Source organism: Oryctolagus cuniculus, chromosome 3 (genome assembly GCF_964237555.1).
Source record: "Oryctolagus cuniculus chromosome 3, mOryCun1.1, whole genome shotgun sequence".
Classification (NCBI taxonomy): Eukaryota; Metazoa; Chordata; class Mammalia; order Lagomorpha; family Leporidae; genus Oryctolagus; species Oryctolagus cuniculus.
The window spans coordinates 27,985,008-28,010,766 of record NC_091434.1 but is presented as its reverse complement, the minus strand read 5'-3'; the positions used below and the strand labels follow the sequence as shown (position 1 = coordinate 28,010,766).

Genomic DNA, 25,759 nt, shown 5'->3' with positions numbered 1-25,759 from the left:
TGAATGTGAAAAAATAACAGCCTGCTACATATATAGTTTAATTCCATTCAGCTTTCTGAAATTTGCTGAAGCACTCAATCTACAATTTTTGCTAAAGAAAACCTTAAAGTTCTGATTGACCTTATAAAGCACTTTTATCCTTTAACATTCCTGTTATTCTATAGTTGTAACTTTCTACCTATAGAGTCATGTCTTTTGAATTTGAAATAAAGAGTAAAGTTTCACTGGGTAATTTCCATCTGACTCAGATAGGTTATTGAGTTAAATTTAATAGACTAACACTATAGAAGCTAATATTGATTGCTTTCAAATAAATAGATAATTATGAAATGAAGCAGTCCAACTAATTTTTCAAATCATCATCCCCATTCCAAAAATGCAATTTGGCATAGCAGTTAACTACACGGCACTTGAAAGGTAGGAGTGACCCTCAGACCAAATGTAGTCTGCAGCTTATTTATTTAAATAAAGCTTTATTGGAACAAAGTCACACTGATTGTTTTAACTGTTGATGATAGCTGCTTTCCCACCCAAAAGGACACAGAGTTGAGAAGCTGCCACAGAGAAGATTCTGGGTCTTTTAGAAAACATTTGTTAACTTCTATTCAAACTTGCAACTTTAGCTCAAATAGATCTGCCATTTCCATACTTTGTGACCTTGGATTAAACTGTCAAGATTAAATTTCTGAATTATTTATAACAGCGCATGTCATATGATGAAAACTTAGTAAATATTATTTACCTAGAACAGGAGGCACTTTGTAAATATTATTGACTTATCATTACTATCATTACATCACCACAGAGTCCTAATACTGTTCAGTGTAACCAGTTTTAAAATACCCACAATATCTGATTATTAAATGCAATCGTTTGTTTATAGTTTTTAAAAAACGCATGCAGTGAAAATTATGTATTGCTTTCACTAGAAAGATAGTCACCTAAATTTAACAATATATGTGAAAACATTATATGTCTCATTCAACATGTATAAAATTCACCTTGGAAACTGAAAATAGATTCAAATTCCAAAGGCAAATTCTAGGTCACTATCTAGTTAGATAGCAGTGAACCAAAAGTGATCTCAACTGGTATTAAAGTTTCTTTAACTCTAAGGTCATACCATTTACAAGGGAAGAAACTTTGCAAGTTATAGAGCATTTTTTAATTCTCAAAGCAGTAAATTTATTAATACATAAAACTATGATTGCCTGGGTTTCTATACTTACATCCATGAACTCCACATTGGCCTTGGGACCAGTTGTCTCATTAAGAATCTTAATAGCCACGGGAATCTTCACCGTTTCTCCTTCAGGTACCCAAATACCCTTTCAGAAAAAAAATAAATCTAGTTTACTACATATAAAACATTTGTAGCAGCAATAATAAAATCTGATTAGACATCTGAATCCATTAATTTCTTAAAAATAATTTAGTATTTATATATTATTTCATGCAAACATTTATTTAGCATCTGTTACATAAATTACTCTGCAAAAATATTATAGGCTTTCTTTGAGTAAAAGTGAGTTATATATGTAGCCTGTTTTTTAAGGTATTTTATACTACTATTGAATTCAATATGTGTGTATTAAAAATGTTAAATAGTGAAGAAAGCATTGAAGTAGACTAGAATAACAGTTTTGTTTTGGATAATATCACAAGATTTTGAGATGGCTATTCTATTTTTTAAAGTTCCTATTGTCTTATCTGTAATTTGGAATATTAAGCTAAGCACTGTAGGAAATTCTCTTAGGCTTTAATATTATCTAATTATTCTACAACTAAGATATTACAAAGTATATTCTCACATTTCTCAAGTTCATATTGATTTAGGCCGGCGCCACGGCTCACTAGGCTAATCCTCCGCCTTGCGGCGCCAGCACACCGGGTTCTAGTCCCAGTCGGGGCACCGGATTCTGTCCCGGTTCCCCCTCTTCCAGTCCAGCTCTCTGCTGTGGCCAGGGAGTGCAGTGGAGGATGGCCCAAGTGCTTGGGCCCTGCACCCCATGGGAGACCAGGATAAGTACCTGGCTCCTGCCATTGGATCAGCGCGGTGCGCCGGCTGCAGTGCGCCAGCCATGGAGGCCATTGGAGGGTGAACCAACGGCAAAAGGAAGACCTTTCTCTCTCTCTCTCACTGTCCACCCCACCTGCCAAAAATAAATAAATAAAAATAAATTTAAAAAAAAGTTCATATTGATTTAAGAATTAGTTTTTTAGGTAGCTATTTAAGAATTATTTTTCACATGGAAGTACTAGGGAGTACTGAAAATATTAATTAGTATGTATTATTAAACTATATATGTGTGCATGAAAGCTTTTTATCATCTCTGAAGTAAATACAAAGTATTTTTCTGAGTCATTGTTTATTCTTTCATCCTGTAAAAATATAATTAAAATATCTGGAAAGGACTATGCATTGGGAAACTATAACGTTGGTAGACATTTTGGGTGGTACAACAATCAACTAAATAATAGCATTTCTGAATTCAAACTTTTAAATAAGGACAAAGATTTTGATAAAATACAAAAGAGTACATAGATTATACAATATTTACTAAAAAACATATTGTCCCAAATAAACTCAGATGCAAATTTGAGATCATGAGGAAGAAAAAAATCACTAAATCTCAAATTTTAATTTATTGGTCCTGACATCAAAAAAGACTCTTTATGACAATTTCCATGCTAAAATAAAAGAAAGGAAGAAAATATTCTCCAAATCCTTTTTTAATATCCCTGGTTGTAGTCACAAAGAAAATATTCTTAAATATTTTTACTTTGAACTACTATGCTAAAACATATGTATTTCTGTTACCTAAAATTATTATAAGAGGAGATCTAAACACAGTGATTGTTAAAAAGTAATAATAATGAAAAAAATTTCAATCTTTAGAAAGTAAATATAAGGTTGTATTTTTCCTATATAGAGTCGATAGGAAAATCTACATGTGAAATGAAAAATAACAAGCTAAATTCCTTGTGATATAATTTTAGATAGGACTTAGTCTTGAATTACAGAATCTCCAATTTGGAGATGAGAAAAGATATTAAATAAGCTTTAATAGTACCTATGGAGCAACTGATGTCATCATTAAGCCTAAGAATTTGGAAGAGTTCTGAGCTTTGGAGTTATTGTCCCCTGTAGACTGTCAACAAAACGAAGGCCTCAGAAATTCATTATTATTTCTCAGTCCCAGAGGCTGAATAAGTTAGGAAAGGTTTTTTTTTTTTTTTTAAAGTAAACTCTCTGGGGTCCAGCAAGATGGCTGAATAGGAAGGGAGAACACTGTTAGTCCAGGAAGAGACAGTTTAATAAAAGTGGAGATACTGCAGGTTCAAGGAAGATTTGGGGAAGAAACAGCAGAGGAAACTCTTCCAGAACTAGTGATTCATGGTGGACCTGCATGGAGGGAGTGGGAGCCCATGGCTCGGGACACCAGCCACAGAATCTACGCACCAGCGCTGGAACGCGAGGTGAGCCGAACCTCAGTCGCCCGAGACACCAGCGGGAAAGCGGAAGGAGGAGCATAGAGGGAAGGAGGCTTGAAGCCCCATGGGAGAATCTAAAGGAGAGAGAAAAAAAAAAAAAAGGGACCGGTACGGACACAAGTTTCTCTCTCTCTCCACTCACCTCTCAAAGGCAAGCAAGACAAAGAGCAGGTGCTGTTTTGGACATACAGAAAAGTTGTGCGACCTCAGGGCTGTGCCCGCCCTCCACCAAGCAGAAAAACCTGACTCTGGCGGGGTGAAATAACAGGAGATTAGGACCTAGTGAATATGTGGAGCTAATGAACTGAGACTGAAAAAAGAGACAGTGGGTGAGAGAACTCACGGAATTCACATGAGTACTCTCCAGAGACGCTACAATTCGGTAACCTTGGCAACCCGGTGGGAGACTGCAGGGGAATTTGAGTCCACACTGAGGGCAGAAAAGATTCTTTGTGTGGTCCTTGGGAAAGATCAGGCGAATGTTATACCCATAGGAGCCAGAGATCCAAATCTGACTACCTTCAATTCCACTCAGCTCTGTGGAATTACTTCCCCTCTGAACCAAAAAAAAAAAAGAGAGAGAGAGAGAGAGAGAGAGAGATTTACCACGCCTAACTTGGGAGTGTCACCTTTGGCACACCCTTAACACTGAAGAACCAAATAGAGCTCTCTGGCAATACCCATCTCAAGCCTCTAAGGCTCCATCAAAAGCAGACAGTCCACTTAATACAGTCATAGTATAACAAGAAAAAACACCACAGTGAGAGAAGAAGAATCCAAAGAATATCTCCACAATGCCAAGCAACAAACGCAGAAACTGAGGAAACAAGAACAAGGAAGACATTATGCCGCCCCCAAATGAACAAGACACCCCAAGCCAAGACTATGAAGATGATGAGATGGAAGAAATGCAAGATATGGATTTCAAAAAAATTATGATAAGAACATTTAGAAGTTTTAAAAAACAAACTCTTGAACTACAGAAATACTTACTAGACAGGATAGAAAATCTCTCTCATGAAAATGAAATCTTAAGGAGGAATCAAAATGAAATGCAGAAACTAGTAGAACAGGAAAGTGTGATAGTGAAGAGAAATCAAAATGAAATGAAGAACTCAATAGATCAAATGACAAAAACATTACAGAGCCTTAAAAACAGAGTCAGTGAAGCAGAAGAGAGAATATCGGACTTAGAAGACAGAGCACAGGAAAGTATACAGTCAAACCAAAGAAAAGAAGAAGAAGTTTGAAATCTAAAAAATATTGTTGGGAATCTACAGGATACTATTAAAAAACCCAACATTCGGGTTCTAGGAGTTCCTGAAGGCAGGGAGAAAGAGAAAGGATTAGAAGGCCTTTTTAATGAGATACTAGCAGAGAACTTCCCGGGTTTGGAGAAGGACAGAGACATCCTAGTACAGGAAGCTCATTGGATCCCTAGTAAACATGACCAAAAGAGATACTCACCATGACACGTTGTAATCAAACTCAACACAGTGAAACATAAAGAAATGATTCTAAAATGAGCAAGAGAGAAATGTCAGATTACTCTCAGAGGATCTCCAATTAGACTCACAGCAGATTTCTCATCAGAAACCCTACAAGCTAGAAGAGAATGGCAAGACATAGCCCAGGTACTAAGAGAGAAAAACTGCCAGCCCAGAATATTATATCCTGCAAAGCTCTCATTTGTGAATGAAGGTGAAATAAAGACCTTTCACAGCAAATAGAAATTGAAAGAATTTGTTGCCACTCATCCAACCCTGCAAAAGATGCTTAAAGATGGGTTAAACACAGAAATACAGAAACACGGTCATCAATATGAAAGAAGGTAAAGGAAGGAAACCTCACAGCAAAAGATCACAGGAAGTTCAAAGCATATATTAGAAAATATCTTTGGGAAAATGGCAGGACAAAGTTACTACTTGTCAATAGTCACATTGAACGTTAATGGCCTCAATTCTCCAGTTAAAAGACACAGATTGGCTGATTGGGTTAAGATGCTTACAAGAAACACATCTTTCCAACAAAGATGCATGCACAATGAAAGTGAAAAGCTGGAAAAAGATATATGATGCAAACAGAAATAAAAAAAGGGCTGGCATAGCCATCTTAATATCGGACAACATAAACTTTAACACAAAAACTGTTAAGAGAGACAAAGAGGGACATGACATAATGATTAAGGGATCAATTCAACTGGAAGATATAACGATTATCAATGTATATGCACCTAATTACAAGGCACCAGTTTATTTAAAAGATATTTTAAGAGACTTAAAGGGAGACTTAGACTCCAATACAAAAATATCTGGGGACTTCAATATTCTACTCTCAGAAGTAGATAGATCAACAGGACAGAAGATCTACAAGGATACAGTAGATTTAATTGACACTATAGCCTAAATGTATCTAACAGATATCTATAGAACTTTTCATCCTACACTTAAAGACTTTACATTTTTCTCAGCAGTACATGGAACCTACTCAAGTATTGATCACATACTAGGCCATAAAGCAAATCTCAGCAAATTCAAAAGAATTAGAATCATATGATGCAGCTTCTCAGACCATAGGGGAATGAAGTTGGAAATTAGCAAATCAGGAATCCCTAGAGCATATGCAAACACATGGAGATTGAACAACATGCTCCTGAATGAACAATGGGTCATAGAAGAAATCAAAAGAGAAATCAAAAACTTTGTGGAAGTAAATGAGGATTACAGCACAACATAGCAAAACTTACGGGATATAGCAAAAGCAGTGTTAAGAGGAAAGTTTATATCAATAGGTGCCTACATCAAGAAATTGGAAAGGCACCAAATAGATGAGCTTTCAATGCAGCTCAAGGATCTAGAAAATCTGCAGCAAACCAGACCCAAATCTAGTAGGAGAAGAGAAATAATTAAAATCAGAAAGAAATCAATAGGATTGAATCCAAAAAAACATTACAAAAAATCAGCCAAATGAGGAGCTGGTTTTTTGAAAAAATAAACAAAATTGACACGCCATTGGCCCAACTAACTAAAAAAAGAAGAGAAAAGACCCAAATCAATAAAATCAGAGATGAAAAAGGAAACGTAACAGCAGACACCACAGAAATAAAAAGAATCATCAGAAATTACTACAAGGACTTGTATGCCAGCAAACATGGAAATCTATCAGAAATGGATAGATTCCTGGACACATGCAATCTACCTAAATTGAACCAGGAAGACATCGAAAACCTAAACAGACTCATAACTGAGACAGAAATTGAAACAGTAATAAAGGTCCTCCCAACAAAGAAAAGCCCAGGACAAGATGGATTCACTGCTGAATTCTACCAGACATTTAAAGATGAACTAACTCCAGTTCTTCTCAAACTATTCAGAATAATTGAAAAAGAGGGAATCCTCCCAAATTCTTTCTATGAAGCCAGCATCACCTTAATTCCTAAGCTGGAAAAAGATGCAACATTGAAAGAAAATTTCATAACAATATCCCTGATGAACAAAGATGCAAAAATCCTCAATAAAATTCTGGCCAATAGAATGCAACAACACATCAGAAAGATCATCCACCCAGACCAAGTGGGATTTATCCCTGGTATGCAGGGATGGTTCAATGTGCACAAAACAATCAATGTGATACACCATATAAACAGACTGCAGAAGAAAAACCATATGATTATCTCAATAGAGGCAGAGAAAGCATTTGATAAAACACAACACCCTATTATAATGAAAACTCTAAGCCAACTGGGTATGGAAGGAACATTCCTCAATACAATCAAAGCAATTTCTGAAAAACCCACGGCCAACATCCTATTGAATGGAAAAGTTGGAAGCATCTTCACTGAGATCTGGTACCAGACAGGGATGTCCACTCTCACCACTGCTATTCAATATAGTTCTGGAAGTTCTAGCCAGAGCTATTAGGCAAGAAAAAGAAACGAAAAGGATACAAATTGGGAAGGAAGAACTCAAACTAACCCTCTTTGCCGATGATATGATTGTTTATTTAGGGGATCCAAAGAATTCGACTAAGAGACTATTGGAACTCTTCGGAGAGTTTGGCAAAGTAGCAGGATATAAAATCAGTTCACAAAAAACAACAGCCTTTGCATACACAGGCAATACCACGGCTGAGAAAGAACTGCTAAGATCAATACCATTTACAATAGTTACAAAAACAATCAAATGCCTTGGAATAAACTTAACCAAGGACGTTAAAGATCTCTACGATGAAAATTACAAAATCTTAAAGAAAGAAATAGAAGAGGATACCAAAAAATGGAAAAATCTTCCATGCTCATGGATTGGAAGAATCAACATCATCAAAACGTCCATTTTCCCAAAAGCAATTTATAGATTCAATGCGATACCAATCAAAATACCAAAGACATTCTGAGATCACAAAAGTATGATGCTGAAATTCATATGGAGACACAGGAGAACTCGAATAGCTAAAACAATCTTATACAACGAAAACAAAGCTGGAGGCATCACAATACCAGATTTCAGGACATACCACAGGGCAGTTATAATCAAAACAGCATGGTACTGGTACAGAAACAGATGGATAGACAAATGGAACAGAATAGAAACATCAGAAATCAATGCAAACATCTACAGCCAACTTATATTTGATCAAGGATCCAAAACCAATCCCTGGAGTAAGGACAGTCTATTCAATAAATGGTGCTGGGAAAACTGGATTTCCACATGCAGAAGCATGAAGCAAGACCTCTACCTTTCACCTTACACAAAAATCCATTCAACATGGATTAAAGACCTAAAATCTATGAACTGACACCATCAAATTATTAGAGAGCATTGGAGAAACCCTGCAAAATATAGGTACTGGCAAAGACTTCTTGGAAAAGTAACCAGAAGCACAGGCAGACAAAGCCAAAATTAACATTTGGGATTGCATCAAATTGAGAAGTTTCTGTACTGCAAAAGATACAGTCAGGAGAGTGAAGAGGCAACCGACAAAATGGGAAAAAATATTTGCAAACTATGCAACAGATAAAGGGTTAATAACCAGAATCTACAAAGAGATCAAGAAACTCCACAACATCAAAACCAACAGCCCACTTAAGAGATGGGCCAAGGACCTCAATAGACATTTTTCAAAAGAGGAAATCCAAATGGCCAACAGACACATGAAAAAATGTTCAAGATAACTAGTAATCAGGGAAATGCAAATCAAAACCACAGTGAGGTTTTACCTCAACCTGGTGAGAATGGTTCATATTCAGAAATCTACCAACAATAGATGCTGGAGAGGATGTGGGGAAAAAGGGAAATTAACCCACTGTTGGTGGGGATGCAAACTGGTAAAGCCACTCTGGAAATCAGTCTGGAGATTCCTCAGAAACCTGAATATAACCCTACCATACAACCCAGCCATCCTACTCCTTGGAATTTACCCAAAGGAAATGAAATTGGCAAAGAAAAAAGCTGTCTGCACCTTAATGTTTATTGCAGCTCAACTCACAATAGCTAAGACCTGAAATCAACCTAAATGCCCATCAACATTAGGCTGGATAAAGAAATTTTGGGACATGTACTCTATAGAATACTATGCAGTAGTAAAAATAATGAAATCTGGTCATTTGCAACAAAATGGAGGAATCTGGAAAACATCATGCTGAGTGAATTAAGCCAATCCCAAAGGGACAAATATCAAATGTTTTCCCTGATCAGTGACAACTAACCAAGCATCAAAAAGGAAACCCGTTGAAGTGAAATGGACACTATGAGAAACAGTGACTTGATCAGCCCTTGTCCTGACTGTTGATGTACAATTTAATACTTTATCCCTTTCAGTATTTTTTTTTTGTTCTACTTAATACTATTGGTTGAACTCTGTAATTAACACACAATTATTCTTAGGTGTTTAAATTTAACTGAAAAGTGATCACTGTTAAATATAAGAGTGGGGATAAGAGAGGGAGGAGATGCACTATTTGGGACATGCTCAATAGGACTGGCTCCAAATGTTGGAGTTAGAATCATGCCAGGGGATTCCAATACAATCCCATCAAGGTTGAATGTACCAATGCCATCTCACTAGTCCCAGTGATCAATTTCAGTTCACAATTGATCATAATGATAGGTCTAAAAGTCAAAGGGATCACATAAACAAGACCAGTGTCTGCTAATACTAACTGATAGAATAAAAAAGGGAGAGAACGATCCAACATGGGAAGTGGGATACACAGCAGACTCATAGAAGGGCAGATGTCCTAAACAACACTCTTGCCTCAGAATCAGCCCTTAAGGCATGTGGATCCGGCTGAAAAGCCCATGAGAGTATTTTAAGCATGGAAAGACAAGACACTCTGGCAAAAAAAAAAGAAAACTAAATGAAAGATCTCTGTGAGTAAGATCTCAGTGGAAAGAACGGGCCATCAAAGAAGGAGGTACCTTTCTCTGAAGGGAGGAGAGAACTTCCACTTTGACTATGACCTTGTCTAAATAAGATCGGAGTCAGCGAACTCAAAAGGCTTCCATAGCTTTGGCAACTCATGACTAGAGCATAGGGAGATTACTGACGCCATAAACAAGAGTGTCAAATTGTTAAGTCAACAATAGGTGTCACTGTGCACTTACTCCTCATGTAGGATCTCTATCCTTACTGTGTTGTTCAATTTGAAGTAATGCTATAACTAGTACTGAAACAGTATTTTACACTTTGTGTTTCTGTGTGGGTGCAAGTTGATGAAATCTTTACTTAATATATGCTAAATTGATCTTCTATACATAAAGATAATTCAAAATGAATCTTTATGTGAACAGAATGGAAGAGGGAGCAGGAGATGGAAGGGGTGTGAGTGGGAGGGAAGTTATGGGGGGAAAAAGCCATTGTAATCCATAAACTGTACTTTGGAAATTTATGTTTACTAAATAAAAGTTAAAAAAAGTAAAAAAAAAAAAGTATCTATGAAAATTATTCGATCATTTATTAATTTCAAATTTCATTGAACAAATGTGTACACTAAAATTCTATGGCCAGTGTTGAGTTGCAGGACATTCCATATCGAAGTGCTGGTTCAATTCCTGGACGCCCTGCTTCCAAATCAGCCTTTCTGCTAAGGCACTGAGAAGGCAACAGAAAATGGCCCCGCTGCTTAGGCCTTTGCCATCTACATGGGAGGCAGGATGAAATTCTTGGCTGCTAGCTTTGGCCTGGCCCAGACCTGGTTGTTGCACTTATTTGGGGGAATGAACCAACAGATGGAAAATCCTATCTCTCTATCTCACTCTTTCTCTCCTTCTCTATCAGTCTGCCTTTCAAATTAAGTAATTAATTAATGTTTTAAAAGTATGGCGGCGGCCATTGGAGGGTGAACCAACGGCAAAAGGAAGACCTTTCTCTCTGTCTCTCTCTCTCTCACTGTCCACTCTGCCTGTCAAAAAAAAAAAAAAAAGAATCTGCATTTTATCTTGTAGTAAAACACTTTAAGGAGAATAGATTATTTCAGAACACTCAAGAGAGGAAAATTAAAGTTTGTAAATATATTTATATATAAATATTTATTAAAGATTTTATTTTATTTGAAAGGCAGAGTTGGAGGGGGAGTGAGGAACAGAGGAAGGAGGCCAGAGCCAGGTCTCTCATGTATGGGATGCAGGGGCCCAAGCACTCAGGCCATGGAATGCTACTTTTCCAGCTGCATTAGCACAGAGCTGGATCGGAAGTGAGCAGTTTGAATTTAAACTGGCATTATGGCTGGTGAATATCTCAGGCAGTGGCTTAATGTGCTTTGCCACAATGCTGATCCAAAGATTCTGTTCTAATTATTGATGCTTTCTGTTAAATAAGTCATTGAGTTAAATGGGAAAAAAAATTCTGAAAAGCAAAGTTCTTAAAATCTAAATTTTTTTTAGCAGATACACTTGTTAAAAGGTATACCTGAATATAAGTTTAACAAATAAATTGTCAAAGGAAATTTTGAAATTTGTAGCAATGGATATAACAAGAAATATTCAACAATAAAAGAATGTCTTATCTTTATTTAGTATTAAAATAAATTTTACCACAATTAATCTAGGCCTGGCTTCTAGATTGGTCTTGCAATTATGTTAAACAAGCAAACATTCAAATCTCATCATTTGCATTATCCATTCTTAGAAGCGTGTCTTAATGAAAACCATTATATAACTCTTTCCTTCTATCTGACCTAGATATTGCATATAAAGGCAATTTTATAGTTTGTAAATAATGGCAAGAGCATCAAAACCAGGAGCACTGATTGGTAACCATTAAACTATGTAACTAAGTAGTCAGATATGATTTAGGACATTGTCCTAGCCCTTTAACATATCAGCACATCCCTGCGGAGTCTAAAGAGATCAGGCAGTAGACCAAGAATGATGAGAAAAGAATACAAGAAGAGCAAAAGGTTATGGTACATGCAGAGGAATGTCTGCGATTCCATAGAGAACTACACAGGTGGAAAGGGAAATGGCCCGCGGATGGGTATTTTGGATCTTGCCAAAGGGAAAGATGGTATTGAGAGGGGCTCAGAAAGTCATGGAAAGAAAAAATTACACTTGGCTTTGTATTAATGTTTCCCACCTTTCTATTAAGACTGTATTCATCCTAGCTTATTTAATAAAACATTAATGAATTCATTTGTGCAGCAACTTCCCAATACTATAAAGATCTTTCTCTCTGAATTTTAAAAAGAAATTAGGCTGTCTAAATCAATCAGTCACTTTGGCTATATTTTTTGTCTAGGCTGAAACAAAACTTACATAATTGTACTTACTTTATAAACGGTTCCAAAAGCACCAGAGCCAAGGACTTTCACTCTCTTGAGCTCAGTTTCTTTCAGAATCCGAAGTTGAGCTTGATTAGGTGCTGTGCCACTGGGAGTCAAGGGCTCCACCAACTACAAAGCAACAAGAAGGAAGTTGTACAACTTTCACTCTGATAAGAATGCCTTCTCTCCCTCTCCGGTTCTCTTTGGCAGACATGTGAAGACATACAAACATATTTGTCTGTGACAAACAACATTCTTGTTATATGGCCCACTCTCAACCGCTACAGACTCACATCTATGCACTCCTTCAGAATCTATCCTTTCTCTTCTCCCATTCTTGGATGGGATAAACACAGGAAATAAATATGTACCCAACTTGAAGCAAACTAGTCTAGGAAATCTGATGCATATACACAAATAGGAAACACTAGTGATTTAAATCTAGCTGGGAAGATAAGACAAACAGATGAGGACAAAAACAAGCATAATGCCAATATTGTACCCTAGAACAGTAGTTCTAAAACTTTAGTGTAAACATGAATTACCCAAGGTTCTTGGTTAAAATGGAGATCCTGGTTCAGTAGGTCTGGAGCAGGACCGAAATTTTGCACTTTTACAGAATTGCTATATATGATGGGAGTCACTGAGTGCATGTTAAGAGCAGGGCCCTAGTGTACCTCCTAGATCAAGCATTCTCTGATAAATCATAGCATTCTAGATCACAAGTGAATGCTACAGAATGCAAAGGGACAAAACAATCATTGGGAAGGGAGGCCCACCATTAACTTTGGCTTCCTAAAGAAAGACTTTAATATCAATCTCAAGGTAATGAAAATGTATTGACATTAGGAGGGAAGCGACACTGTGCAAAACAGTTTGGGCACAGCATTATGAGAAAGAGGAAAACATAATGGAATACAATCAGGAGTTAGGTCTGAAAGGTGAGATTAAAGTGCAAAACACCGCGTCATGCAGTGGGCTGGGTGTGGCCCAAAGATGCTAAATTAGCCTGATAGTTCTAGATGTCAGAGTTAAGTTGTTATTGAGCTGGAGAGGAGGAAAGCAAACAAAATGTATGAGAATGTGTGCCATTTCCTTGCATAAATGAGAAAAACATTTACACAAGAGAGAGGCTGGCTACCTGATGGTAGCTTATATCCTCTGGTAAAAGTTTTTGTCAATGCTTGAGGAAAGAGGCAAGTGGGTGAAATAAGAGGATTTTTTTTAAGTTAAAAAGGAACTAAACTTTAAACACAGATAAATAGCCTGTTCTTTCTCAGCATAAGGAAATAATTAAGGGCTACTCCTACTCAAATTGTCTTGAAACCACCACTGTATTTCAAAATGTCTATTTACAAGGCTAAGTGCACTGTAGCCTTCCAGCTTGGGTATTATTATCATGCTTCTGTGAACATCATGGCCTACTTAATTAGTGGAACAGGCTTGAGTGTAGGTGAGTGTAGCAATAACAGGAATTTAGGACAAACATATTAAAAAGTATTAATAAAAGTTTTTTTTCTAACAGTTTGGGAATGTGCTTTTATTTCATTTTCAGATTTATAGCGTAAAAAGTATAAATCTGATTATATATAATTGCATTCAACTCACATTTAAAAATTTTCAGAAATAATCACTAAATTGTATATGAGAAAACCCTTTGGGTTTGAAGACAACTTCTAAACAAGAGTTGTTTGGTGGATTTTGATTTGCATACACTATGTGGAGAATGAATAAGATTTATGAATCCTCTTTCAAAATCACATGCCAAAGTCATATAATGTCACATTCAAACTTAGAGAGAAGGCTTCAGTACTTTGAACTTTACATATATATGTCTTCTCTCATGCCAAAATTTTATTTTTTAAAAACTTCACAATTTTGTGTTAGATGTTTAGTTTCTACCAACTAACCATGGGTTTCATTTAAAAAATTCTACAGACATATTTTCTCCAGAATTTGAATATTGCATCTTTAAGGAAGTGTATTTTATATTGTGAGCCAACAGTGAAATGGTGGGAAGAGGACTGAATTAAAATCTGGAGGACTGTACACCAGTGCTGCCTTTCACAGACTTAGAAAGTAATTAACCTGCCACACTTGGCTCCTTACTTCCCATCTGTAAACTAGGTACAATAATAATTACCTTAGAGGAAAGAGAAAGGGAGTGAGATAGCATAGCTGGAAAATTCTGCAGTGTTGTCTAGTGTATGTTAGGCGGGGAATGTGTCAGTCCTTCAGGGACAGAATCATATATTATCAATACATTTTTGAAACAAAGTATCTACCAAAGCTTCAAGCTTATAGTCTATTTTGTATTTAAAAGTATAGTTTTTAATTTTATGCATATAACAGAAGAAAGAACCTAGAAAATATGATTTGGGAAAGTATATTATCTTTAAAAGTATGTCAACACTATATTATACTTTAAAAGCATTCCAACAATATATCTTACTTAAACAATTTATTCACCTCTGATGCAGAGTCCTAGCTTCAATATTTAAGAAGTTAAAAGTGATCCTTTTAACAATTATTCTTCTATTGCAGTTGGTGTAGAAAAATCTTAAATTTAAAACAATCAGGCGTAAGCAAATTTTTTTTAGAAAATAAAAATCAGTTCATAACACCAATCAGTACATGTTTACCTAGTAAGGAAATGGAAATTTCAAGGTCATTCTTGTTTTAAAGAAAAAGATATATTTATTTATTTATTTGAAAGAGCTACCGAGAAAGAGAAAGGGAGAGACAGAGACAGAAGAGAGTTCACTCTCCAAATAGCTTCAGTGACCAGGGCTGGGAGCCAGGAGCTTTAACTCTGTCTCCCACTTGGGAGGGCTTATGCAGGGGCTTAGGCGCTTAGTCCATCTTTCGCTGCTTTCCAGGCACATTATCAGGGAGCTATCCTGGAATTGGAGCAGCTGGGATTCGAAGTGGTGCCCATATGCAATGCTGATGCTGTAGAAGGTGGCTTAAACCACTGCACTACAGCAACTGGACCCTCCAGGTCATTCTTAAAAAGCACCTCACTAAAAAGCAAAACAAAACAAAAACAAACAAATTCAACACTACTCTTTTCATAGCAATGAACTTTCCCTGCACATGGTTAATAGACTACTTTCTCTTTTTTAAATTCAGTTATCTGGATGTCCACTGCTGTTGAAAAATTTGACTTCCTCTCTAACTCTACTTTAATGTTCAGAATTCTCTCACTGAATGCCCCAAGCTGCGAATGAGGAAAAATTCTATCCACCTCTAGCCTCCTAGCTAAATTGAAAATGTGCACAACAATGTGTTGCTTCCAAACTTCATTCTGGTGAAATGTGAAGGTTTGAAAGTGCAAGGTTGAAAGTGGTCAAGTTGGTTTTTTGCAAACAGCCAGGATAACATACGGATTACTACCGTATTTTTCCACGTATATTGACTCTCTTTGTTTTGAGTATCTATTGATGAGACAGCCTATTACAATTTCAGAAAACTCTAATCCTTAGAAAGTATTTTCCTGAAATTGTTTTTCTCTTATATTCTGTACAAAGAAAACTATCAGCTTGCATGCTAGAGAACTGAATGTGGCAATATAAAAGAAATTATAATAACTTATGGGTAATTTACATGTTCACAATAACCACTATGCAAAATATTAAATGGATCCCATAAATTCAGTTGTAAGGTCTTTGTGATTACAGCACTAAGCTTTATCCTGTAAGCTCAGTATTTCACTGCTGGTATAATGATATCATTGGTTGCCAATTTAATGATTTTAATTAAACCATACATTGCTTGCCTATCTGGTTATATTTTGAACTAGAAAAATTCTCTATCACTTTCTTAGTTCTGCCACTGAGATATCCTCTCTCCAGCCACTTTCCAGTTTTGTTACTTTTAATATACCCTCTATGAACAGCTTGCTAACAGGAACCCCACTGAAGAAATAGATTTATTTTCTCTCCAGTACAACAATTTCCCTGGCCCCTACTATCTACTTTTGAAGCCAGGCACCTTCCTCAACTATTTTTGTAGACTCTGATTGTTCATCTGCTCTGTTTAACATACTGTAAAGTAGAATCTCCTTCATCAGGATATCGAATACAATTTTCACTTGGATTAAAAAACTGAGTATCTTCTAGACCTAATGAACATCCTTAAGCACATCAAAAGAAGAAATAAACAACTCACCTCTGTTTCCAGGAATCTTCTCAAGGCTCTTTTCTTTTTGATGCTCTTCCTTCTAACATACACTGCAAATGTCAGGCCCACAATGACCAGGATAAAAAGCCCACCAATGACTCCAGCTGCAATCAGGGGAGTTCTGTCAATCAGAATGGAAAAAAAAAAAATATGAGGAGATAAAAGACAGAAATAGGAAAGCAGTTGTTTAAGATCGTATTTACATTTCACAAATCCAGTCATTTAGAAGTAATGCAAGTAAAAATACATTAGTTCTATAACACAACATTTTTCATGGTTAAAAAAAGGTTACATTTTTGTTTTGCTTGTTCTATTCTTATATAATAAACCATGCTCATAAAGCTAATCCTTGGGAATGGGTAGCCACAACATGCTATTTAATTAAAAAATGCAAAATTTGGTAAAAGAATGGAGAACACATGCCAAGTGTTGATATGGGAACATTTACAATTGTTTAAATTATACTATGATCTATGAATAAGTGAAATATATACTTTAATGGTATTGTTATAGACTATAATTCTATTTTTAGCATTTTCTCTAGATCAAGTTTTCCCAACAGTGGCACTATTGACATTTTGGGAAGGATACTAGTTTGTGGTAGGGCTTGTTGTATGTATTTCAGGATGTTTAACAGAATCCCTGGCCTCCATCCACTAGGTGGCAATCTTACTACTATCTCCACTCATAAGAATATCACTGGACATTGCTAAACATCATCATTATTTGGGAACCACTGCTATAAAAGCAAAAAAATGAGAGCGGCCTGGAGAAATATGAAACCTAACAGCTCCGGAGTTCCAGGGTACTGGTAAAATGTTGCTGTTGAATAGAAGTGCTATTGGAAACTGATAAGGATAGCCATGGCAGGAAGAAGACCAGGAGAAAGATAAAGAATTGGGTCAGATAATTTCAGAGTGAGAATGATGGTAATGGGAAATTGCATTAATAAAAAGTGTGTAAGCAAACGTATATTTCCAAAGTTCTGTACCGTAAGTATTACAAGAAAGGTGTGTATAATGCCAAATTGGGATTAGCAAGAGGTTGCCTGGAGACTTTTATTGTTAAAATGTTTATCCAATATATTAGAAAAGATATAATTTTGAAACTGATGACTTATTGTTTTCCAAGATAATTTTTCCTTGTTTGAATGGTAAAACTTGTGGTTTTCAATTTCTTGTTCTACAATAGAGCATTTTTGGTGAGTTTTCAGTGGTCAGAGTTTTGAAGTCTATGAATTTTGTATGCTACAGAAAATAACCAGGAGCAAAACTCATAGGTGTTCCTAATAAATATTTGACTATGCAACCATTATAGATATTGAAACTAACAAAAACACTACTCATATTCCTGTATTTTCCATAATAAAATATCTTATATATTCCTAATTTTTAGAAGGATTTATTCTATGTAACTACATTAGTTTAGAAAAGAATTACTTGCTTTTGCAAAATAAACCATTACTCAAGATGACTGAGCAGAAATAATGATAGTGGATGACTGTAATTAAAGTCTTGAAATTTTAAGGGGGTCGTGGGGAAAAAATCTGGGTAACTACTTCTAGAAATGAAATCCTGTCTTTTAAAGATTATGACTGCTATATTGTCATATAAAACTGCATAATAATCTTAAAAAGTAGTTCATTCTAAAGGTTGTTTCCTGACAGCTCTATGTACTATAGCACACTAAAATGTTGCTATAATTCAACTAGATTTTCCTAAATGGGATATTCTGAAGATATAAAAGCCTATACTGAGAAAATTAAATTACAGTCTGGACACAAACTCATCATTGTGATATGTTTTGGTGTGTCTAAGATCATATTTTTTGAGAATGCCAGTTAAATATGTATTTTAAAAATTTTTTTTTGGTTTTCAACTAAAGGCATTTCTGCTCAAGAGCCTAACATATTTTGGAAAGTCACTAATACAGGAAGAATTATATTTTCATTTCATAAGCTGAATTTTTTTAAAGGTTTATTTATTTAATTTGAAAGGCAGAGTTATAGAGACAGAGGAGAGACAGTCAGAGAGAGAAAGAATCTTCCAACCACTGGTTTACTCCCCAGATGGCTGCAACGCAGGGACTGGGCCAGGCTAAAGCCAGGAGCCTGGACCTTTATCCAGGACTCTTACATATGTGCAGGTATCCAGGTACCTGGGTCATATTCCATTGCTTTCTCAAGAGTATTAGCAGGGAGCTGGATTGGAGGTATAGCAGCAGGACTAGAACTGGCACCCACATGGGATGCCAGGGTCATAAGTGGCAGCCTAACCTGATATGCCATAATGCCATTCTGAAGTTAATTTGTTTTAATTGCAAAAGACTTATGTATAAATGAAAACAGTATCCAACATAGATTCAGGCAAACTCTGAACTTTGTTTATTTGTTACACAAAAGAATACCTGGCATATATTTATGAACACACAAGTCAATGTATTAAAAGAAAATGTTCTATCTTGGTTTTTGTTCAAATGTTTTAAAAATGATCCCTTCCAATAGTTAAGATCTTTTTATCTTATTCCAGTAAAGATCAATTGTCATGTCATTACAACAATTGTTCATGATAATCTAAATGAAGTATTCAAAACTCAAAACACAGCTATTTGGTTTTATTTTCAGAGTTTATTTTCAAAATTGTCACATAGAAGTTTCTGATTATTTTTTTTTCTTCTCTTACCACTCTACAGGAATGACCTGAAGAGACAGAGAACTACAATTCTTGCACTTAAAAATCACAAATAAATGTTAGACATTTCAAGAGGCAACGATTTTCATAGAACAGCCTCTTGAAAAAGAAGTCATTAGCTACAAAGAAGCAAAGAAAAATCGATAAATGGGGATCACTCTATAAGACACATTGGAAGTTCTATTTAATAACGACTGTCATGAAAAAAGGGGATGAAACTAAGAATGTTTAACAGACATAACAACTAGATGTGAAATATAATTCTGGATTTGATACTGGTTTGGATAATTTTAGGATAACTTGAGATCTAAATATAGATTAAATAGCAAATGAGATAAAAGTGTGCAAGTGTCTTAAGGTAAGCACCATAGAAACTGGAAGTACTGGATTATAAAACATTAGGATCTTAATATGACAACGTTTTTGCATAGATATATCTTTATAGACCTGAAATATATAGACCTGAAATAATACAAATAATACTTTAAATAATAGTTATTTGTTGAAGTATGAAAAAGTACTCTTATTTTTGTATTTTACTGATGTTAATTTCCCAATTTTTATAATATAATTATATTTATTGTGAAATAATTTATTAAATTTTGGAAAAATACAGAAAAAGAAATCAATGTCTAAAAGTTTTGTTTTGTAAAAATGAACTTGTTTTATTTTTTCTTGAATGTTTAGTTCGCATTTTTCAATTAAGATTTCATTTTATTATTCCCTGTCCACTTTAACAGTCTAAGTACTTTTGCATATATTTTCTATTCATTACAGTTTAATGTGTCTGAACCATTTAATTACTATTATGCTTCTTACAATGAACATTATGTTCCATAAAATCAAGCTAATTAATTAAAAGTTAACACTATTTACATGTTTCCTGTTTCTCTCAACTTTGAAGATTCACAGATATTTGCAGTTGTAGGTTAGACACCTATTTTTCTCCATGAGTTAATGCTTAGGGCATATGAGTTCCCTTTGGTTCAGGAGGACACAACTACTTAAATTGCTTCTTTAAACTGCTTTATGTATCTTCAAGGTTTAATGCTGGCTATTGTCAATCAATCAGTTTCTGAGAATGTTTTCCTCCTATATGTAACTCAGGGAACTCATGGATGAGACACTATTGAAATCAGAACAGTCAAACACTAACAGAGCTAAAGTACTTTGCAATCCCTCATCTCTAAGAGGAGTAGTATTTTTTGGTTGGTTTATATACTGACTATAAATTAAAAAGAATTGGGACTCTGTAAAGTATAAATAATAGGACAATTCACATGTCAAGTACAAACTTATACTAAAAGGATGTAACCCATCAATAGCTTACCTTATTCTGTGATTTGGAAATAGTGTAATGAAACTGATATTATCCCACTACTCATAAAACTAATATCATAAGGATTCTGAGTCACAAGTGATCTTGGTAATTTGTTTAAAAGCATATAATTTGGTTTTCATAATTCACTTAGAAATTCAGAGACCACACAACATATTATATTCAATTATCTTGAATGCAATTAGCCCATAAAAGAAAAGTGTCTTTCAAAAAAAAATAGTACTCATATAAAAAAGATACATTCTTTTCATTGATTGTTAAATTTGAACCCTGCTATTCCTCTTGCTACAGAATATAAAATGTAGGAGTACATATAAGACCTTATTTTTACAAACACTCAAATATCCTTCTGTATATCAGATTATAAACAAAGGGCAGTAAAATCCACACAATTTATAATGAAAATTCAAATGTTTCTAAAAACTGCTTTCTTAGATACATTCCATTTAATTTGAGAGGCTGGCTAGACTTTAAAATGACAGTGAGGCTCCATCATTTGAGGTGGTGATTAAGATACCACAGGTCATATCATGGTGCTTGGGTTCAACACTTGGCTCTGGCTGCTGACTCCAGCTTCCTACGAATGGAGTCCCTGAGAGGCAGTGGTGACGGTTCAGGTAACTGGGTTCTTGTCACTGACTGAGGAGACTTAGGTTGAATTCCTGGTTTCTAGCTTTGGTTCAGCTCACTCCTGGTCTGAGCATTTGGGGACTGACCCAAGGAATGGGAGCTCAATATTTTCTCTATCTGTCTCTCAAATAATAGTGATGACTCAAGTAACTATGTTCCTGCCACCCATAATGGACACCTAGAAGGAGTTCTTGGCTTCTCGCTTTGGTCCTTGCCCAGCTCCAGCAGTTGTAGGCATCTGGGTGGTGAAACAGCAGATCAAAGCTCTCTCTATACATCTGTATCTCTGTCTCTCCATCTCTCAAATAACTAAATCTTCTTTAAAAAAATCTAGAACAAAGGACTTTCAGCTTTTCATTAAAAAGAAATAAATGTTTGAGAAGATGTATATGTTTACTACACAATATAAACAATGGCCTGGCTTTGAACCAGTGGATAGAATAAATCTCTCTCTCTCTCTCTCTCTTTCTCCTTCTCTCTCTCCCCCCTTTCCCTCTCTCCCTCCCTCCCTCTCTCATTTTCTCCCTCCCTTCCTCTCTGTCTCCCACTCTCTTCCTCTCTCTCCTCTCTCTCTCTCCCTCTCTCTCTTCCAGTCAGATAAGTAGATGGAAAAAAAAAACCTTTTAACAAAACAACATATTGTATACCACAAAAATGTAGTATGCAAATGTTACATGTCAGTTCAAATGTTAACAGAAAACTGGAGAATATTATGTTAAGAGAAATAAGGCAAGAACAGGAAAACAAATATCATGTGTTTGCACTCATTTGTTGACCTTATAAAAGCTGATTACATACAAGCCAAGTGTAGAATGGAGGTCTTTAGAAGCTAGGAAATATAAGGGACAGGGGAGTGAGAAGGTAGATTATGGATACCAAAACACACAGGAAGGGAAGTGGTTCTAATATTATATAGCAAGATAGGGGAACTATAGTCTACAACAATTAATTATAAATTTTAAATAATCAGAACAAGAGTTTTAAGATTCCCAGCACATAGAAATGATGATATTTGCGAAGATGGAAATGTCAATTTTCCAGACTTGATCATTACATATTTTATATATGATTAAATTACATAAATTAGTACAAATATTACATATCAATTAAAAATTAAAACTGGGGCAGTGTTGTGGCACAGCAGGCTAAGCTTCCACTTGTGACAACATTATGCCAAGTGGGAATGCCAGTTTGAGTTTCAGCTACTCTGTTTCTGATCCAATTTTCTGCTAATGTGCCTGGGAAGCCTACACAAGATGGTCCAAGTACTTGGGACTCTAACATCATGTGGAAGACCACGCTGAAATTCCAGGCCCAGATCTGGCGATTGTGACCATCTCGGGAGTGAACCAGCAGATGGAAGACCTCTTTATCTATCTTTCCCTTTTTCTCTGTTACCCTGTTTTAAATAAATGAATGTTTTAAAAAATAAAAACAGAAAATTTCAGTTTCTAAACCCTTCCACCCAAATTTAGCTCCCTAAATCACAATATACAACTGAAGATAAAAGATGTTTTATATGTAAAATGTTCAGGTAGCATCTGGAGGTGCAGATGTCTTAACTATTATCCATGCTTTATAGAGATAAAAGATTAATACAAAATAGTAGAAGTTTTGCAGTAAAGTCATATTTTAGAATTTTAAAAATATATATTATTGTGAAAAAGCAATTTTTTAGAGAAATGGTATAACTAGTTTTTTAAGCTAAATAAATTTATTTGAGAGGCAGAAAGCTAGAGGCAGAAATGAATGAAGGAAGAGAAAGAGAAAGAGAGTGAGAGTGAGCGAGAGCGAGCACAAGAATTCCCACAACGGCTGGCACTGGGTCTGTCCAGGTCTCCCACTGGAGCAAAGTAGGGACTTCAAACTTGGCGTCCAAAATGAGATGCAGGCAGGGGACTTAACCTCTAGGTCAAGTGCACTTCCCCAAAGCACTGTTTTGAATAACAGAATAACATCATTGAAAAGAGTCTTGGCCGGTGCTGCAGCTCACTATGCTAATCCTCCGCCTGCGGCACCAGCACCACGGGTTCTAGTCCTGGTTGGGGCGCCAGATTCTGTCCCGGTTGCTCCTCTTCCAGTCCAGCTCTCAGTGGAGGATGGCCCAGGTCCTTGGGCCCTGCACCTGCATGGGAGACCAGGAGGAAGCACCTGGCTCCTGGCCATTTGAGGGGGTGAACCAACAGAAAAGGAAGATCTTTCTCTCTCTCTCTCTCTCTCTCTCTCTCTCTCTCTCTCAGTAACTCTCCCTGTCAAAAAAAAAAATAAAAAATAAAAAAAAAGAGTCTGAATTTATTAGAGGATTTTTTTTTATCAGTAAGTAAAATGTTCCTTAGATTTATAATATGGGTGTATTTTTCTTCATTTTTGGATTACAGAATAATTTTCAATTAATGATAAAGGAAACAACCTGTATTCATGTAGTACACAAACGTTCTCTAATGAAATTGACTTTAAATCAAAGAGCTCTGCTTTTAGAAGACTAAGTTAACTAAATAATTAGGAGATTGGTCTTCGAGAGTTGTTGGAACAGAATTAGAACTGTCTGGTTATTTATTTATGGGCACTACAGGTTAAACTGAAAATGGATGTGGGGGATATTTTAATGTACACAGCAGGTAAAACAAAACAACAAGCTAGTCAGATAAATTTAATAGTGTATTAAGTGGGACATCTTTGTGTAACAAATTATAAGCCTCAAAAAAGTGACAAAATTGTGTCTATAATATTGTTTAATCCTTAAAATTCTATGTGACTTTTCTACATAGTGGCATGTTACGGCAGAAAGATGTCCGAGTCAGGCCAATCCACGTTTCAACTGTGTGTCTATCGCTAACTAGTTGTAGGTTTTAGGCTGCTATCAAATATTTCTTCTTAAATATACATAACAGCAACTTTATGGTAACAAACAATAAATGTGGTGGAGAACTACCTAGTCTTACATTTGTGAGATAGAATGAATTGACCTCTAGAGTCCATATTTAGTACCATCATCAAATTCTTATAATCTTAGGTAAATCATATACCCCATTTGGCCAGGACAGTTTGTTTTTGCTGGTTGAAGTATCAATACTATCTCTTATACTGTCAGAAGTGCTTATGTTATTAATAAGTGGAATATATATCCTACCATTAGCCCAATCTAAGGAAATCTATGTTACCCCAACACACACACACATACACACACACACACACTCACACACACACACTAATGTAGAATTGTCTTAGTATTACTTCCAGTAAATGGTACTTGCTTAGAAGGTAAATTCATTACTCTCTCTAATAAATACATATTACTTACATGAATGTTTAGTAAATTAGGGTCAAACATTTCAACTTTATTTTAAAATGTAAATTAGTAACACTGCCTATCATATTTTGTCTTATATTTCTTCTGAAAGACTGATAGTGGCTATAGACAAAAGCATGAGTTTATCATGAACCAGAGGCTAAACATATCCTCAGATCTGTATTGTGTTTCCCAGCTTGTTCTTGCTTTAAGAAAAATGGAGTTGATTAAGAATTTATTAACTTTTTACTAAAAGAAAATTCTTAGAATCAATTCTCCATTGATAACTGAGACAAAGAATACAATTTTGGAAATAAGAACATTTTAAGTATTTTACTATGTAAGCAGTTTTCACATTGAAAAAGGCCTATTTAAATAAAAATAACATAAGATTTGACTGCCATCAAGAACTCATGGGTTTAATAGCAAACCTAGTGGCACTAACAATCCATTTCATTTCCAATGGAAACTAATAATAATAAAAATGAAAATATCAAAGTCTTTCCATCCTGATACAGACAAAATTCGCTTTCATAGAGTTAAATGAAAAGTTTATTTGGTTAGATATACTAACAAATGATTTACTTACTTTTTATAGAATGATTGTAGAATTTCCATTCTCATAATTCCCAATACTTGTAACTTTTATAATTAAGAGGTTTTTTTTACATGCCTTACACAGTTTCACAATAACTCTGCATCATGAATCTTATAACCCTCATATAAAATATAAGGACACGAACTCTCAGAGAGGCTAAGGTGTGCAGGTAAGATCAAACATAAATAGGAGGGCCAGCGCCGTGGCTCACTAGGCTAATCCTCTGCCTTGCGGCGCCGGCACACCGGGTTCTAGTCCAGGTCGGGGTGCCGGATTCTGTCCCGGTTGCCCCTCTTCCAGGCCAGCTCTCTGCTGTGGCCCGGGAGTACAGTGGAGGATGGCCCAAGTGCTTGGGCCCTGCACCCCATGGGAGACCAGGATAAGTACCTGGCTCCTGCCATCAGATCAACACGGTGCGCCGGCCGCAGCATGCCAGCTGCGGCGGCCATTGGAGGGTGAACCAAAGGCAAAGGAAGACCTTTCTCTCTGTCTCTCTCTCACTGTCCACTCTGCCTGTCAAAACAAACAAACAAACAAACAAAAAAACCATAAATAGGAATGCTAACATTTTATAACTTGAATTCTCAAGTCCATTAATTTTCAGCCAAAATACACTGTTCCACTTTCTGAAGATGATTAATTAGAATTGATTATTTAAAGTATACAAGTAGCATTCATCAGGTTTACCTTCAATACCTATGCCTGACAGTAAAAAACAAAAAACCAAAATGGACATCAGTTTGTTTAGGTGCTCTCATAGACCCTTTGTTTTATATTT

At 35.7% G+C, this 25,759-nt stretch overlaps 1 protein-coding gene across 7 annotated transcripts in view; it reads right to left on the bottom strand.

The window, feature by feature from the left end:
* Positions 1–25,759, bottom strand: part of ERBB4 (erb-b2 receptor tyrosine kinase 4) — a 1,263,146-nt gene that overhangs the window by 236,333 nt on the left and 1,001,054 nt on the right. For all 7 annotated transcript variants that reach the window (XM_051849160.2, XM_051849161.2, XM_051849158.2 and 4 more), the window contains 3 exons: positions 16,424–16,556; positions 12,260–12,382; positions 1,230–1,328 (listed from right to left, as the gene is read on the bottom strand). In XM_051849160.2, coding sequence (XP_051705120.1) covers positions 1,230–1,328; positions 12,260–12,382; positions 16,424–16,556 — 355 coding nt within the window. The remainder of the gene's footprint in view (positions 1–1,229; positions 1,329–12,259; positions 12,383–16,423; positions 16,557–25,759) is intronic.